This window comes from Triticum aestivum, chromosome 4B (assembly GCF_018294505.1).
Source record: "Triticum aestivum cultivar Chinese Spring chromosome 4B, IWGSC CS RefSeq v2.1, whole genome shotgun sequence".
NCBI classification, from domain to species: domain Eukaryota; kingdom Viridiplantae; phylum Streptophyta; class Magnoliopsida; order Poales; family Poaceae; genus Triticum; species Triticum aestivum.
Window position 1 is genome coordinate 486156959 of NC_057804.1, and position 16601 is coordinate 486173559.

Genomic DNA, 16601 nt, shown 5'->3' on the forward strand with positions numbered 1-16601 from the left:
CCCCGATCATCAGCAATGTGCAAGTCACCAGGACCCTCATCGATGGCGGGGCAGGGGTCAATGTCCTGTCCGTCGAGACATTCAACAATCTCCAAGTGACATACAACCAGCTTCAGCCAACCAAGCCTTTCTCTGGAGTCACTGATGGTTCCACCGTCCCGATAGGGCAGGTCCGCCTTCCTGTCACCTTTGGGAAGCGCGACAACTACCGCACTGAGCTCATTGACTTTGACGTCGCGCACATCCGCCTGCCGTACAATGCCATCCTCGGGTACCCAGCTCTTTCCAAGTTCATGGCCGTGACTCATCATGGTTACAATGTCCTCAAGATGCCAGGAAACGGTGGAGTCATCATAGTGCCCTGTGAAGAAAGAGACGTAGTGTGTTCTTTGGAGCGTGCCTTTCAAGCCGCATCAATTGAAGACCCAGATCACAAGAGCGGAGGACTTCCCGAGGCAGTCCCTAAGAAGAAGAAGGCGTCGCCTAGTCAGAACCCTCGGGAGGCAAGCCCCTCAGATTCCGCACCCGTTCCAAGGTCGCCTCCTTCTGTCGCATAGGAAGGCGCGCCCAGTGCCCTCCTCGAGCAAGGCTCAGGGGCTCTCTCCTGGAGGGCCATCGACTTTGCTAAGATCACGAGGGAGGCGCTCGGGCATCACTTGGAGGCATGTTTCAAAGCATGTTTCCCTCAGGCAGGAGCGAGGCAAGGAAGGCCAAACCCTCAGGAGTTCGTCTGCAAAATCATTCAGGAGCTGCTGGAATCAAGAGTCTTAAGTGGCAGCCGCCGCTTACCCACCGTAGCTCCCCATCCGGGCGAGGATGGTGGGCTGCGCGTCTGCATCAACATACCAGGGCTCAACCGAGCCGCCTCTCAGGAGCGCCTCTGGCCCTCATGCGTGGGACGCTGCGAGGGTCCACCCCACAGCTACGTTCGCATGCCTTACGGCTTGCCGAACGCGGCTGCTATGCGCCAGCGCCTCATGAGGAGCATCCTAGAGGCCCAGGCGGCCAGGCGTTCCGCAGTCTTGGCAGAGATGGAGATGGTCCATGGGGAGCCACCAGCGCCTCCGGAGCCTCCCGAGGCTCCTGGGCCTAGGGGCTCGTGAAGACTGGCTTCCGCAGCACACGATGTCGCTACTTCAGCATCCCTTCATCTTCAACACCACCAGGTGACATCCTTCGAGTCTCATTTCTTCAGTTGGGAGCACCCTCAGGGATGCATCATTCCCAGGCCGCGTGGATCCGTCCCTGCGGCATGTATCCCTTTTGTTCATGTATTTTAGCTTGCTTTGTTGGGGGCGCCCCTTGGGCTACATTATCCCCAAGCCACTTGGGCCTGACCCAGCGGCGTGTATCCCTCTCGCATTCATTCGGGTCATGCGTTTGACCCACCGTAATCATTACTTGCTTGTGGCGACACCTTTCTTCCTTCATGTCGATGGCTTGCATGTTAAAGGGGGGGTACCTGAGCATCGTGACTCATGGACTCTTACTGGCTCTCCAGCCCTCACCCTCTGGCCTTGTCCATGGCATCCTGACCTGGCATACCAGCGACGGCTGAGCTCGCTCGAGGGCCGGGACCCGAGGACGTAGAGCGTCGGCATCTAACCAAATTTGCAGGAGCACATTACAAGTAAAGGCCTAGAGTCAGACGCAACCCGCCTTGAGGTAGGGCCCCGTGAGTCCCGCGCTGGCTCACGGGTGCCCAGATACACCTCGCCAAACCCTACCATGCCAGCCACGTGTCAGGGCAGGGTTGTACACGCCCCGGGGGCTCCTCCCGGAGGGGAGCCCCCTCCCACGCACCAGTGGAAGCACCATGCTCGACACTGCCGAGGAGCGGCTATGCCCGTACACATACGGAAGCGATATGCTTGGCGCTGGTGATAAACAACTGAGGGTGGCCCCCGGCTGCATCAACCTCAAGGAGCCCAGAGCACAGTGTCCGGCCTCGTAGTAACGCCTCCCCTCGGGAGTGCCGCGCGAGGGGGCTGGACACGGGGGCTATGCCTGGGTCACGCCCAGGCGCACGCCACCCAGCCAGCCCCTCGGGCCTGGTTCGTCGCACGTCTCCCCCCAAGCAGAGCCAAGGTACGAAGGCCGTTTGAACGTCAAGGGGGACTCCTGAGCATCGCGACTCAGGAGCCTAACTGGTCACGTAGCCCCTCACCCCTTAGTTCTGAAAGGCTAACGGCGATTGAGGTATGCGCGGGGCCGGGCTCTGCCGACATAGAACGGTAAATATGTCCACACATCTTCCCTCCCTACTTGCTATTCGCGCGTCAAGGGGGACTCCTGAGCATCGCCAACTCAGGAGCCTAACTGTTCACGTAGCCCCTCACTCCTTGGTCCCGTCCTGGTTTCCAGTCGGGGCTAACGGTGGTTGAGGTATGCGCGGGGCCGGGCTCTGCCGATGTAGAACACAAGCAAGTAGGAAGGAAAAACGCAAATCTAAAGGAATCCAAAAGCAGATATTACAGTCCATAGATTGTTTCCACCATGCCAAACACAAGTTTAAACGCCTCCACGAGGCATGACGCATGTTGCAGGAGCTGAAAGCAGGACAGGAGCCACGGGGGAGTCACTTTCCGGCAGCGCCATCGCTGGCGGCGGAGCTGCGCTGGGCGGTTGCGCTTCGTGGAGCTTCAGGATCGGTAGCACCTTGCCTCGGCTTGGTGCTGAAGGCACGGAACCTCGACAGCAGAGCCTCCGCTCGACCCTTCACAGCTTTAGCAGCGGCGGCGGCAAGATCGCCACTCACAGGCTCTAGCAGGCTGTCAAGGTCGACGTTGGGGTCACGAAGATAGACATGGGTGAAGACGTGCGTCAGTGCCACAGAAGAAAGCACACGCACCTCAGCCTCAGCCGTGGGGCCCAGGCCGATCACGACATCCTTGAGGGCGCGAACCAGGAAAGGAAACAACTTGGCGGGGCCATCCTCAACACTGGCCAGCGGGCTCTCCAGGCCGCTGTCGTAAAGTGTCTTCAGCAAGGAGCGAGCCTTCTCTTCCAGCTTTGCGAAGGCCACGCTATCGTCGGCCAGGACCCACGCCTTGCCATCCAGCTCGATCTTCCTCACCTCCAGTGACTGCTCCAGCGTATCCAAGCGGCCATGGCATTCATCGAGCTCGGCATCCAGGTCCTTGGTGGCAGTCTCGTGAGCCTTCATCTCTGCCTCCTTCTCCTGGCGGTCACGGGCCTCCTTGGCAAGCTGGTCGCAAAGGCCTTGCAGCTTGCTCTCCAGCGCCTTGCAGCGACCCCGAACATCCGCAACCTCCCCCAAGGAGGCATCGCGAGCAGCCCTGGCCTGAAGGAGGACCTGCTTTTCCTCGTCATAGGCCGTCGCGGCCTCAACCAGCGCTGCTCGAATTGAAGCAGCAGAGCGGACCCAGCCGGAGGCCAGCTCCAGGCGCCCGGCCACCAGACGAGGGCCGGTACCCTGGAGATCTCCTTGCAGCCGGTCCAATTCAGTAGTAGCACGATCCAAGACAGTAGATGGGGTCGAAGAAATGGCAGTTGGTGGAGTAGGAGGAGAAGACGGCAGCGTGATCACAGCACCGTGAGTTGGGACCTTCTGCACCTCGGTGACTGCGGCAATGGCGTCAGGCGAAGGCGCCACGAGAGTCGCTTGGGCCACGGGGGCTAAGCTTGCCCCAGCACGTCCCGCTTGGCCTCGCGAGGATGACCGGGCAGGAGAGGCCCGGGCCTTTTCGCCCCCTTCTCCCGCGGGTGGAAGTGCTGCCTCAGATGGAGCCTCAGGGGCCCCCTTCAGCCTTTTCGCCGCAGGCACTGGCCTAGCCAAGGAATATGGACGTCAAGCCTCGGCAACAAAGCAGGAAGCAAAGCGAGAATCAAGCACTTACTGGTCATCGCCCGCGAGCTCGAGCAACCTTCGGCCGTACTTGAAGCCCGAGAGCCGGCTGCTGGGGTCAACCTCAGGAGACTCGAGAGTAGAAGGCACGCCTGCAGATCGCCTCGGAGCCGAAGCAGGCTCGTGAAGAATCAGCCCCGTCTTGTCCGTCTTCGGGATCAGGGGCGAGCTCTCACCGCCTCTCTCGTCGCCATCCTCGTCGTCGTCCGGCATGAGGCGAAGAGTGCGGGACCTGCATCGAGGGAGGGACTCTCTCGACTCTCTGTCAGTCGCCTCGGAATCGGGCTCCTCTTCCTGCCCCTCTTCTTCCTCCTCTATGCCGGAGTCGCTGGAGGACACGTTCACCGTCGCCCGGGCCGCCAGGTCCTCAGGAACCTCCATGGGCACAAGCCCATCCCCATTGAAAGCAGGCATGGGGTTCACCACCTGCTTCCAATCGTCCCGAAGGAACAGGGGTACAGGAGCACCCTCCAGCCTCGCCACGTCTCCCCCAACCAAGGCATGGAGGACCGTGGCCAGATCTTCGTCGGCCAAGGCTGCGGAGCTCGGGCGAAGGGCGGCACCGGCCTCCCCAAGCCTCCACAGCGGGAGTGAATACTTTCGAAGCAGAGCCACCCGATGCTCCAGGAACTCCCTCAGGAGCGACGCCCCGGTCAACTTCGCCGCCGCCATGTTGCCTGGCCATAGATCCGCGTCCATCCTCTCCAGCACTGGCTTCGCGCGGGGGTCAGTGAGCTCCGCACGGGACCAAACATCGATGGCCTCGGGCTGCCTCGTAGGCAAGGTCAGCCGGGGATGGATGCGCCCGGCATCCACCATGACCCACTTACTCCGGAAGCCTTCAATCCTCTACCCAGGCTTCGAGATGGCATTGGAGCTGGAGTACGCGACAAAGCTCATGCACGCGGTGATGGAGCCGCGAGAAACCCGGGGGTATAAGTAGTGGCGCAGTAAGGCCACAGAGGGATTTACCCCGACATGAGCCTCGCAGTAATAGGCAAAAATCGCCAGAAGAAGAACAGAGTTGGGATGGAGGTGCAGAGCTTGTAGGTCGTAGTGGCGGAGAACAGAAAAAAACACCTCGGAAAAGGGAGGCACCAGACCAGCGGCGATGGATCTCACGAAGAGCGGGTAGAAGCTGCTTCCTTTCTCCTCGGGAAGGACAGAGCCAACCTTGAGCATGGCCGTCCCGTCATTGCCTTGCGCCGCCATCATCAGGCGCGTGAGAGCCAGGTTCTTCTCCGGCATGTTCGGAGGATCTAGCGCGGGCAAATACCAGGCCCCGACCGGAGTCTGGCGAGGTGTCATGGCTTGCTAAGGTGCGGATCCGGAACAGATCTGGAGAATTCCGGGAGCAAGAAGGAGGAGAGCGAGAAAGGGGATCTGGGCGACGACTGGAGGAAGCAGAGGAGGTAAGTCTGGCACGGTGCCACTCTTTTGTTAATTCATGCAGTTGCCGAGGCGTCATGGGGAAACGGGGACGCCCGCGTCCAATCAACCGCCACGCGGCGCCCAAGGCCGCAGGCTGTTGGGGCCTGCGGCGCTTTGCACTTGCCCCTTCGCTTCTCTGCTAAGCCAAGTCCAGGTGCGCCTTGGGCCCGGGGGCTACTGTCGGCGTTCTGGGAACGGGGGTACCCAGACTTGGCTGCCTGCAGCGTGGCTCAAGGGGTGGCCCAGTACGGCCCATCTTCATCAACACGAGCTCAAGACCCTCGCGAGGGGCCAAGCCTCGTGGGGCGGACGACAGGAAGCTTCCTCAGGCACGGCCTCATCAGGCTAGCTCGCGAGGAGGCAGAGAGATCAAGGCGGGGTACCTCACGAGGTGCCCATGACGCAAGCCATGACGACCAAGGCCAGGCGGGCGCCAGACGAGCGTCGGCCTGCGCAGAGTCCTTGTTTCCTGTTTGGTGCAAAGGGAGCAAGCGTGGGGAAGAGTATCAAGCAAAGGCAACCATTTTGGTGCAACAAGACCAAGACCAGCATAACGGCAGGATGGAGGTCATCGTGGAGCCCAAGCCGGCGTCACCGCCAGAGTCTTTGGTAGGCGAGGACCAACTTTATTCAGGATAAGTGTACTAGATGTTCCCCTTTAAAATGGCCAATTGTTGGCGCCCTTCCCGCTCAATATTTGGGAAGAGGCCCAGGGCCTCCGCCTATAAACAGGACTAGCCACCCCCAGGGTAGAGGCAGCTGGAGATCGATCAGAGAGATCGAGCAGTAGAACCCTAGCCAGAACCACCAACACAAGAACACCCCTCACGAGGCAGTTCTCCCTTGTATTGTTCATCATCCGCCCCTGAGGCAATCTACCACACCACAAACTAGAGTAGGGTATTCCACCACAATGGTGGCCCGAACTAGTATAAACCTCGTGTCCCTTGTGATGTTCTTCGTGTAGTTTAGATCCTTGCGAGGCGACGAGGCGCACGTAGGTAGGAGGTGCGATCTCCGCGTGCACCCCAGAGTTCGAACCTAGAGGATCTGCCGGAACCCAAAATCTGACAGGTGGCGCCGACATTCTTCAAGATGAACGACATGGTGATGTAGCAGTACGCCTCAAAGGGCATGATGAAGGACGTCTTCAGAGCGTCGGCATGTCCAGCTTGATCTGATGATAACCAGAGTAAAGCATCCAGGAAGGACAGGAGCTCACAGCCGACTATGGAGTCCATCACTTGATCTATCTGCGGGGGAGCAAAAGGATCCTTAGGGCGGGCCTTATTCAGGCTGGTGTAGTCTCACATGCGCCAGGTGTTGTTCTTCTTCAACATGAGAACCGGGCTGGCCAACCACTCGGTGTGAAACACTTCCATGATGAAGCCGGCTGCGAGCAGCCGTGCTAATTCTTCACCGATGGTTCTTCTCTTCTCTTCTGAAAAGTGACATAGGGGTTGACGGACAGGCTTGACATCCTTGTGGACGTGTACTTTGTGCTTGGCGCACTTCCTCGGAACTCCCGGCATGTCCTTTGGGGACAATCCAAAGATATCCCGATTCTCGCGGAGGAAGTCGACAAGCTCGCCTTCCTATTTGCTATCGAGGCAAGCGCCCACGGCAATGTACTTGCTGCAGCTAGGGTCTTCCGGGTTCAGCTTGATCTTCTTGGTCTCCTTGGATGGATGGAACAAGGTCTGGCCAGCCGACTCCTTGGCCAAAGCCGGTACAGCCGGCTCCACACCGGCTAGCGCGACAATCCTGTCGAGCTGGCGCCGGTCCTTGGCTATGACCAGCGACTCGGCCAACTTGGCGCCGGCTCGGCCGCACTCTAGGGACTTTATATAGTCGTAGACGATGGTGGTGAGGCCCTTGGGACCCGAAATCTTCATCTTCAGGTAGGCGTAGTGGGGAACCGCCATGAACTTGGGAGCGCAGGCCGGCCCAGCAACATGTGGTATGCGCTGGACAGGTCCACCACCTCGAATCAGATAGGCTCGCGCCGTAAATTATAGCTCGTGCCGAAGAGGACGTCAAGCCAGATCTAGCCAGTGGGGAAGAAGGAGAGACCCGGTATGATGACGTGGAACACCGTCTGGGATGGCTCCAGCTGCTTGGCCTTGATGCCGAGCTTGGTCATGCTATCGCGGTAAAGAATGTTGATGCTGCTGCCGCCATCGATGAGGACTCGCGAGAACTTGCATGTGTGCTTTGCATCGACTATGGTGCAGTCGAGGACGATGGCATAGCCACCCGGGTTCTGCATGATGGCCGAGTGGTCCTCCTGGGTCCAGCTGATCAGGCGTTCTGACTAGTGCATGTATTTCGGTACAGGCGGGATGACGGTGTTCACCTCCTACCGGAGCAGGCGCTCGCTACACTTGTCATCACCAAAGCTAGTGAATACGATGTAGCTTGCGTTCTAGTTGGGGTAGACTTCATCATGAATCGCGCCATTTGCCAGGGGCAGGGGAGGAAGCGGAGGTGGATGCCCTGCGCCAGGAGCCGAAGGCGGCGGGATGTCTCCCCTCATGATGCGCTTGGTGATGGCGCACTGCTAAAGCATGTGTGTGGACGGCCTTGCACCGCTGTGGTGCTTGCAGGGAGTGCCGAGCATCTCCTCGAAGCTCATGGCGGGTTGCCACAGGGTCTTGCCGGTTCACGGGCGCTTGCCGGCCGGCTCAGCCGTGGGCGCCTAGTCGGCGTCCACGGCAAGGCGGTTGTCGTAGCGAGGGGGTGTGCTGATCAACATTGCGCTTGTTGTTCTGCTGGTTGTTCTGCTGGCGACTGCTCCTGCCAGCTAGCTTGGTGGGTGGTGCCGGCAATGCCTTGCCGACTTCGTCCAACACCACTTGGATCTTCATGGCAAAGTCGGCCTTAGCGTACTTGTCCGTCGTGACCATGAGCGTTGCCATGGTGGTTGGCTCGGAGCGCAGGAGCTTCTGCTTGAGGAGGGTGTCATCCCGACAACCACTCACAAAGTACTGGATGGCTTGGACTTCTTGGACGCCCTCGCAGCTGTTCTGGAGTTCAGTCCAGCATGCGAGGTACTCGTGGCCGATTTTGGTCGGCCCTTGCAGACACATGGCGAGCTGACTGGGATGGTCGGGATGCTTGGAGGTGTCAGTGAAGTTGCGCACGAAAGCTTGCTTGAAGTCAACCCACATGTTGATGTTGCCAACCAGCAGGCTGCTCAACCACGTGCGGGTCGACCCCTGGAGCATGAGCGGGGTGTAGTGCACGGTAAGGTGGCGGTTTCCCCCGCGATGCCAATGGCAGTGGTGTAGTCGATGAGCCAGTCCTCCGGCTTGACGGTCCCGTTGTGCTTGGAAGTGTCACGAGGCAGCGTAAACCCTTTGTGGAAAGGCTCATCCTGGATGCACGAACCGAAGCAAGCCGGCCCGACAGCGTTGTCTTCCTCAAGCTCGAGGGAGAGCGAGTTGCTCGATGCGGTGACGGGCGTCGGTGTCGACGATGGCGCGCGGGCCCAGCCGGCTTGTGATCTGGCCGTGGGGACCCGAGTCGGCAGAAACCGGACAGGCACGCCGACTGGATCACGCGGGAGGGTCTTGCCTGCACCGGTCTTCTGGAGCCGGCTTGTTGCCTAGGTCATCCCCGACCGTCAGGGCGTGATTGCGCCGGGCTCGGGTACTACCGGAATGAGCTTCACTGGGTGGCAGTGAGGACGACGTGTTCGGCTGCTCGGGGTCTTTGGTGTGGCGCGAGGCGGATCCCGTGGGACGGTCAAGGTGGTCCTGCTGCGCATTCGCGGCGCCGAGTAGCTCAGTTATGCGTTGCAGGTGCTTCTGCAGCTCCTCACCCTGCAGCTGCTACATGCCAACAGCGGCCTCTTGTGCGGCACGCATGTTCTTGATGGGGGTGTCATAGACGGGTGGGACCGTGCCCAGGGCGCGGCCGATGGTGATGCCACGGTTCCACACTTCACCAACCCGACTGGGCTCGACCATGGCCGGCGTGAAGCCGTACGCAGCGTCACCCTCCCGCTGAACGGACTTTAGCCGGTGTTGCATAGTAGCAAGCGTCACGGCCTCGACCAGCAGGCGCTTGCGCCCCCTGCTCGAGCTGGGCTAGAGCTTGGGCGGCGTTGGTGTCTATGGTGATCGGGACGCTGAAGTTCTGCAGCGCATGGCACGCAGTAGGTTGATTGTGCTGGCGCACTCTATTGTGGCCCTCGCGGCAGCCGCCTTCTTTGCAGCGCGATACGTCTCCAACGTATCTATAATTTTTGATCTTTCCATGTTATTATATTATCTGTTTTGGATGTTTAATGGGCTTTAATATGCTATTTTATATTATTTTTGGGACTAACCCAATAACCAAGGGCCCAGTGCCAGTTTCTGTTTTTTTGCCTATTTTAGAGTTTTGCAGAAAAGGAATACCAAATGGAGTCCAAACGGAATGAAACCTTCACGATGATCTTTCTTGGACCGAAAGCAAACCAAAAGACTTGGAGATGAAGTCGATGACGCAATGAGGAGGCCACGAGGCAGGAGGGCGCGCCCCCACCCTCGTGGGCCCCTCGCACCTATATATACTCTTCTACCCTAAAAACATCAGGGGGAGCCACAAAACCACTTTTCCACCACCACAACCTTCTGTACCCATGAGATCCCATCTTGGGGCCTTTTCTGGCCATCTGCTGGAGGGGGATTCGATCACGGGGGACTTCTACATCAACAAAATTACCTCTCCGATGAAGCATGAGTAGTTTACCACAGACCTTCGGGTCCATAGTTATTAGCTAGATTGCTTCTTATCTCTCTTTCATTCTCAATACCAAGTTCTCATCGATGTTCTTGGAGATCTATTCTATGTAATACTCTTTTGCGGTGTGTTTGCCAAGATCCGATGAATTGTGGATTTATGAACAAGATTATCTATGAATATTATTTGGTTCTTCTCTGAATTCTTATATGCATGATTTGATATCTTTGCAAGTCTCTTAGAATTATTGATTTAGTTTGGCCTACTAGATTGGTCTTTCTTGCAATGGGAGAAGTGCTTAGCTTTGGGTTCAATCTTGTGGTGTCCTTTCCCAGTGACAATAGGGGCAGCAAGGCACGTATTGTATTGTTGCCATCGAGGATAAAAAGATGGGTTTTACATCATATTGCTTGAGTTTATTCCTCTACATCATGTCATCTTACTTAATGTGTTACTCTGTTCTTTATGAACTTAATACTCTAGATGCATGCTGGATAGCGGTGGATGTGTGGAGTAATAGTAGTAGATGCAGGCAGGAGTCAGTCTACTTGACACGGACGTGATGCCTATATTCATGATCATTGCCTTAGATATCGTCATAACTTTGTGCTTTTCTATCAGTTGCTCAATAGTAATTTGTTCACCCACCGTAATCTATGATATCTCGAGAGAAGCCACTAGTGAAACCTATGGCCCCCAGGTCTCTTTTCCATTATATTGAATCCCGTTTACATCTTGCTAGTTTCCGATCTATTATTTTGCAGTCTTTACTTTCCAATCTATAAACCAAAAATACCAAAAAATATTTACTTTACCGTTTATCTATCTCTACCAGATCTCACTTTTGCGAGTGACCGTGAAGGGATTGACAACCCCTTCATCGCGTTGGTTGGAAGTTCATGATTGTTTGTGCAGGTATTCAGTGACTTTTGTGTCGTCTCCTACTGGATTGATACCTTGGTTCTAAAAACTGAGGGAAATACTTACGCTACTTCGCTGCATCAACCATTCCTCTTAAAGGGAAAACCAACGCAAGCTCAAGAGGTAGCACAATGTTGGATGAAGTGGAGCCGGAGTCAGTGATGAGCACCTCTACCCGAACGTAGAGATCCGTCACGTCTGCGGAGATGTCGCCGCCACGGGGGGCAGGCGAGTCGGTGATGTCGAGCACCCCGCTAGGGTACTCGTCAGGGGTGCACAACGTGCCGAAGGGAGCACCAGACGGAGCAGCGAAACCAGCCAGCACCGCCCCAGGCGCAGGGACCAGGCCGTGCATGCCGAGCTCGCCGAGTTCGATAAAGGGCCCCGTCTGGAATGTGTGTCCGGCCGACACCTCAAGCGGCCCCACGATGGGTGCCAATTGTCTTGGTGGGCGCATGGCAGATGCCACGGGATGGCTAAAGAGAGGGATAGGCAAGAGGCAACTGGTGGGCTCCGGAGGCGAGGTTGGTACAGTGAGTGCAAGACACAAGACGTACCCAGGTTCTAGGTTCTCCGAAGAGATAACACCCCTAGTCCTGACGAGTGTGGTTCATATGTGGATTATACAGGCTTGCTCCTATAGTTGTTTTGGGGAGGAAGGAAGGCAGGCCAGTGCATAGGCTGCTTCTTCTCTGTGTGGTGCATGTATGTGTGGTTCTACTGATGGTCACCCCGTGCATGGAGGCCTCCTGGGGGGTTTTATAGGCCAACCCCCCATGGTTACAATGCTAAAGTTACATGGGCACGGGCCCAGGTTGTCAGTGTCTTGGAGCCGGTAGTGAGGCACCGGGTTTGCCGGGTCCGTCGGGTGCGGGTCTCGTCGGGTCCGTCGGGTGTCGGCCGTACAGGTCCCGCCGAGCGCAGCTACGGCCGGCTGCTGGGTACTATAGGCACACCGTGTGGGTCGTCATGGGATAGCCGCACCGTCTTGCTACAGGGTCACGCCTCCAAGACATCACCCGCCCTAGGCGGGGGCTTGGCCGGCACGGCAGCCGCGCCCATCGGGCTTGGCGTAAAGAAGGGCGCATTGTAGCCATGATGGTTTGTTGGTGAAGGTTTGACTTGCTGGAGCCGTTCGGTATCTGCCAGCTGACTTGGCCGGTTTGCGGGACTTGGACGGTTTGCGCTGGCAACCCGGCCAAGGGAAAGCCAGATTTGAGGAGCGCTGCTAGACCCGATGTTTTTTGAAAGGGATCGGGGTTATGTTGCCTGCCCGAGGTCCATCCCCCCGACAATTGTGTTGTCCCATCCGATTGACCGTGTGTCCCGTAACGGATGCTACAATCAAAAGTGTCTTCACTTGATGTGGTTGACATGACAAGTGGTGGGTCCCATAGAGGAGTAAATGAGTCAAAGTAGATGAAAACAAGGCCCAACCCGACGACAACAGGGGAGACGACACACATGGGCATACAACTCATTTATTCGCATTCCTTAGTGGCACAACCGTGAAATTCTGATGACATCCTTTGAATATCCGAGTTAGGTAGTGGCACAAAGAGATTTTTTTCCTATGTAAAAATGTCAAATTTGTAACTGATTTGTTGTTCCATGAACGAATAGTACAATTTGGTTTGACTCATACCATCTCTGCCTAGTAGATAACAAGAGTTCTAGTCCAGTGGCTAAGACGCGGAAATGATTTGTTTGCCGTAGGTTCCTCATGTTCGGAATTTAATTCTATGTAGCATGAACCAGCCATCTATGAACTAGACTTGTAGGAAATATTTAGCACATTCAATTGATCTTGTTTCCTTGCATTCTTTGTGTGCTTATGTTTCCAGCATTTTCTTTTGATTATTGTTCCATTTTGTATCTGGTAGGGGAATTCTGCATGAAATAATTTATGCTTATAGCCAAGCTTGAATTACTTTATTTTCATTGACATTCACATGAAGCCTGGATGAGTTTGCTAAATATAGCGTGTAAACAATCTACTCTTAAGAAATAAAGTGTGTAAACACTAAATTATCCTCTTTTCGCGGTTAAACACTAAACAATCCTCTTAAGACAAGTAAAGTAAAATCAAAGCCAAATCAAAATTCGCAGGATTTCGACAAATGCTTCGATGACCATCTTTATTCTTACTTCAAGATCCACATACTTTCTCAGAAGTGGTGCACAAATGCGAAATACATTTTATTGATTGGTGCAAAAATCATAGTTGTTCGACATCATATGACCCCAGGTCGACCGACTCTTCGCTCTTCAAGGATTCTCTATCCTCTCCCAAGTGATGCATCACTCCCAGATCCTTCCCAAGATCATGTCATTTCCATCTTAGCCCAACCCCAAATTCTTTTTCTTGGGAATATTCCTTTTTGTATTAAAGGAATAACCCTATTTATCGTAGGTTGTGAAGCAACCTACAATTCTGTCATTCCCAAAATTCCCACAAAATTCTCAAAATTCCTTTGAACCATATGGACCTTGGATATAGAAAAGTATTCAAGATTCCATGCTCATGGTGAACACACCATCCAATCTTTGTTTCTAGTCATAATTTAAGTTTGTGAAGCAATTATATTTTATATTACCCCATAATTTTTGAAAATTTACCAGGACATGATCCTACCTATATAACTTCCCTCCACCAAATTTGAGCTCATTTTATCTAGCCAAAAAATTTCAATAATTTTCCTAAGTTTTAGTCTAGTGGGAAGCATTGTGAAGGAAGTACCATTTATATTTGTTCAAATGGTATGATATTTTCACAGTGCCTTCCTATGCCCAAATGATCATCCTCCATCAAATTTCAGCTTAATGCAATCATCTATTTGAGCACAGCTTCCATTTCTATTTTCTGGCCAGATTGGCACTTTTCAAAGAAAGTGCTAGCTATATGTTACGGCCCCGGCTTCCCCTGGCCCAACCACTACTGCAGTGCCCGTTGGGCTGGAACGGCCCCGTCGACATGTCAGGCCCAATAGTCGGCTGACGGCCCTAGTCTGGGACACCACTTGCTAGGTTTGTACTCTCTGTTCCCCTCCTATGTGAGGCGGCGTTGATGTAATTGGCTAGGCGGCGGCTCTCCTCTCTCGATCCCCTTTCTTTCTTCCTCTAGAACTCCAGATCGAGCAGAATCCTTGTATCCTTGACCCAGTGAGGGAATTCTTGTAGTGGGAGCATAACAAGTGGCATCAGAGCCGTTCCAATCCCCCCAAAAAAATTCTCACCAGCTTCAATCTGGCCGGCCGCTTCCCTTCAATTATCTATACATGGCGGGGCAAATTTATGGCCATGGAGGAGGTCAACAAGGCTCTGGCTGACCTGACAGCGGCAATCAGCGCCATGTCCGCCCAGATTAGCAAGATCTACCCCGTGGGTCTCGAGCTTCAAGGGTGGCGCCCGGCAATCGAGCAATCCGTCAATGAGTACATGCAGAGGTGATCGATCTCTGCCAACACATCCAGGCACCGCGCCCAGTGTCCGATCAGACGCCTGATCCGGTGCTGCCGAAGGAGACGGCACCCTTGATCTGCCTCTCCGACCTGCCGCCTCTGCTTCCGGCCATGGCCAGCTCGCCCCTCCCTCGACCAGGCGAGCAGCCACACGCTCGCGGTGACGGCAGTCACGGGCCCGGTGGCCACGGTGCTGCACATGAAATTTGGGGGAAATCGGTGGGTGAAATTCACACCCCACGATTGCCTCCGGCCACTGGTACGTCCAATTTCCTTCCGTACGGTGAGCAATCGTTCTCTAGGGACCGGGGGTATCACTGTTTTCCACCACCGCCGCGGTTCGATTTCCCTATTTTCGACGGGACGAACCCGAAGGCTTGGCGTCTTAAATGTGAAGCTTACTTCCGCGTCTGCACTATTAGCCCTGACACTTGGGTTAGCTTCGCTGCCATATATTTCACAGATGGAGCACTCACCTGGCTCCAATCCTCCCAAGCTCACTTGCATTATCAGGATTGGGGGTTTTTTGCTACTGCAATCTGCGCCCAATTTGGGCGTGAGGAGTTCCAGAACCTGTTAAGGCAGTTTAATAGGTTGAGACAAACGGGCACAGTGGCAGAATATGCAGCGTGCATCATCTCTTAGCATATCATCCCTCTTGGAATCCTGCATTTTTTGTTACCCAATTCATGGAGGGTTTGCAGCGTGATATTCATGCAGCTGTTGTTTTACATCGACCCCAAACTCTGGATACTGTTGTGGATCTCGCATGTTTGCAGGAAGAGGTGGTGGACGCATTCTGGTGGGATGATAGGCGTCACTCATTTCCACCTTCGCTACCAGTGAGTGGACGCGCTACACCGCGCATGGCGCTATTGCTTCCGCCACCCCCGCTGAAGCCAGGCGTCGCGGTACCGGAGGTGTGGCGAGAGGACCACCGCGACCACAACAACAACAAGACCGCCTCTCATGATGACTTGCTGGCGGCTCTCCGTGCGTATCACCGTGCCAAGGGTCTCTATTTTACCTGCGGCGAGCAGTGGAGTCGTGAGCACCGGTGCGCCCCTATGGTACAACTCCATGTCGTCGAAGAGCTTCTTGAAATGCTACAAGGCTAACCTGCTAAGCAAGGGCAAGGGGAATCTACACCAAGTGAAGTAGACTGTTGTGTTCTATCCAAGGAAGCCATCGAAAAGGTCGAATCGCCTACAACAATGCGACTGCACAGCTGGGTGTAGGACCGAGAGGTTTTGATGCTGGTGGATTCTGGATCCTCGCATAGTTTCATCAGCTTGTCCTTGGCTCAGCATCTGCAAGGGGTCCAGAGCGTGCGCCGCCCACTGTCTATGCGTGTTGCTAATGGCATCATTCTTTGCAGTGATCAAGAGATACCCAATTACGGATGGCGTTCCCAGGGGGTCAAATTCACCACTGACCTCAAGGTCTTGCCCCTGGGGTGTTATGATGTGATTCTAGGGATTGATTGGCTGGCGTGTCACAGTCCGATGCAAGTGCATTGGTTGGAGAAGACGATGTATTTCCAATACAACGGGGTTCCAGTGCATCTCTGCGGTGCCCAAGTTGATGTTACTCGCTGTGACCTCATCTCAGGTGTGGAACTACACCATCTACTCGAGAAAGATGCAGTCACTAGGGTGGTTCAGCTATGTGCTGCTATGCAAGACATGGAGCAGCCCCCATTACCAGCGGTGATTAGAAATCTCATCGAGCAGTATGGAGTCTTGTTTGAAGAGCCAAAAGTATTGCCACCATAGAGATATTTTGACCACTATATTCCGCTAGTTCCCGGGGCACGTCCAGTGAATCTGCATCCATACAGTACAGCCCAGCGCAGAAGGATGAAGTAGAGAAGCAAGTGGCCGAGATGTTAGCACAGGGCATCATTCAGCCGAGCGTGAGTCCTTTCGCATCCCCGGTCTAGCTGGTGCAGAAAAAAGACCTCACTTGGCGATTCTACATCGATTACCGGCACCTCAACGCGGTGACTATCAAGAATCTCTATCCGCTACCAGTCATTGAAGAACTCTTGGACGAGTTGGCAGGCTCACGGCTGTTTACAAGCTTGGACCTGCGAGCGGGCTACCATCAGATTCGCATGAGGCCTGAGGATGAGCACAAAACGGCATTCAAGATGCAGCACGGTCATTTTGAATTCAAGGTCATGCCCTATG

At 55.0% G+C, this 16601-nt stretch overlaps 1 protein-coding gene across 1 annotated transcript; it reads left to right on the plus strand.

The window, feature by feature from the left end:
* Positions 1-14248: 14248 nt before the first annotated feature.
* LOC123090173 (uncharacterized) lies at positions 14249-15054 on the plus strand. Its single transcript, XM_044511592.1, has 2 exons — positions 14249-14329; positions 14422-15054. Exons 1-2 carry the CDS (start codon positions 14249-14251, stop codon positions 15052-15054), a joined length of 714 nt encoding a protein of 237 aa, XP_044367527.1.
* Positions 15055-16601: the final 1547 nt, after the last annotated feature.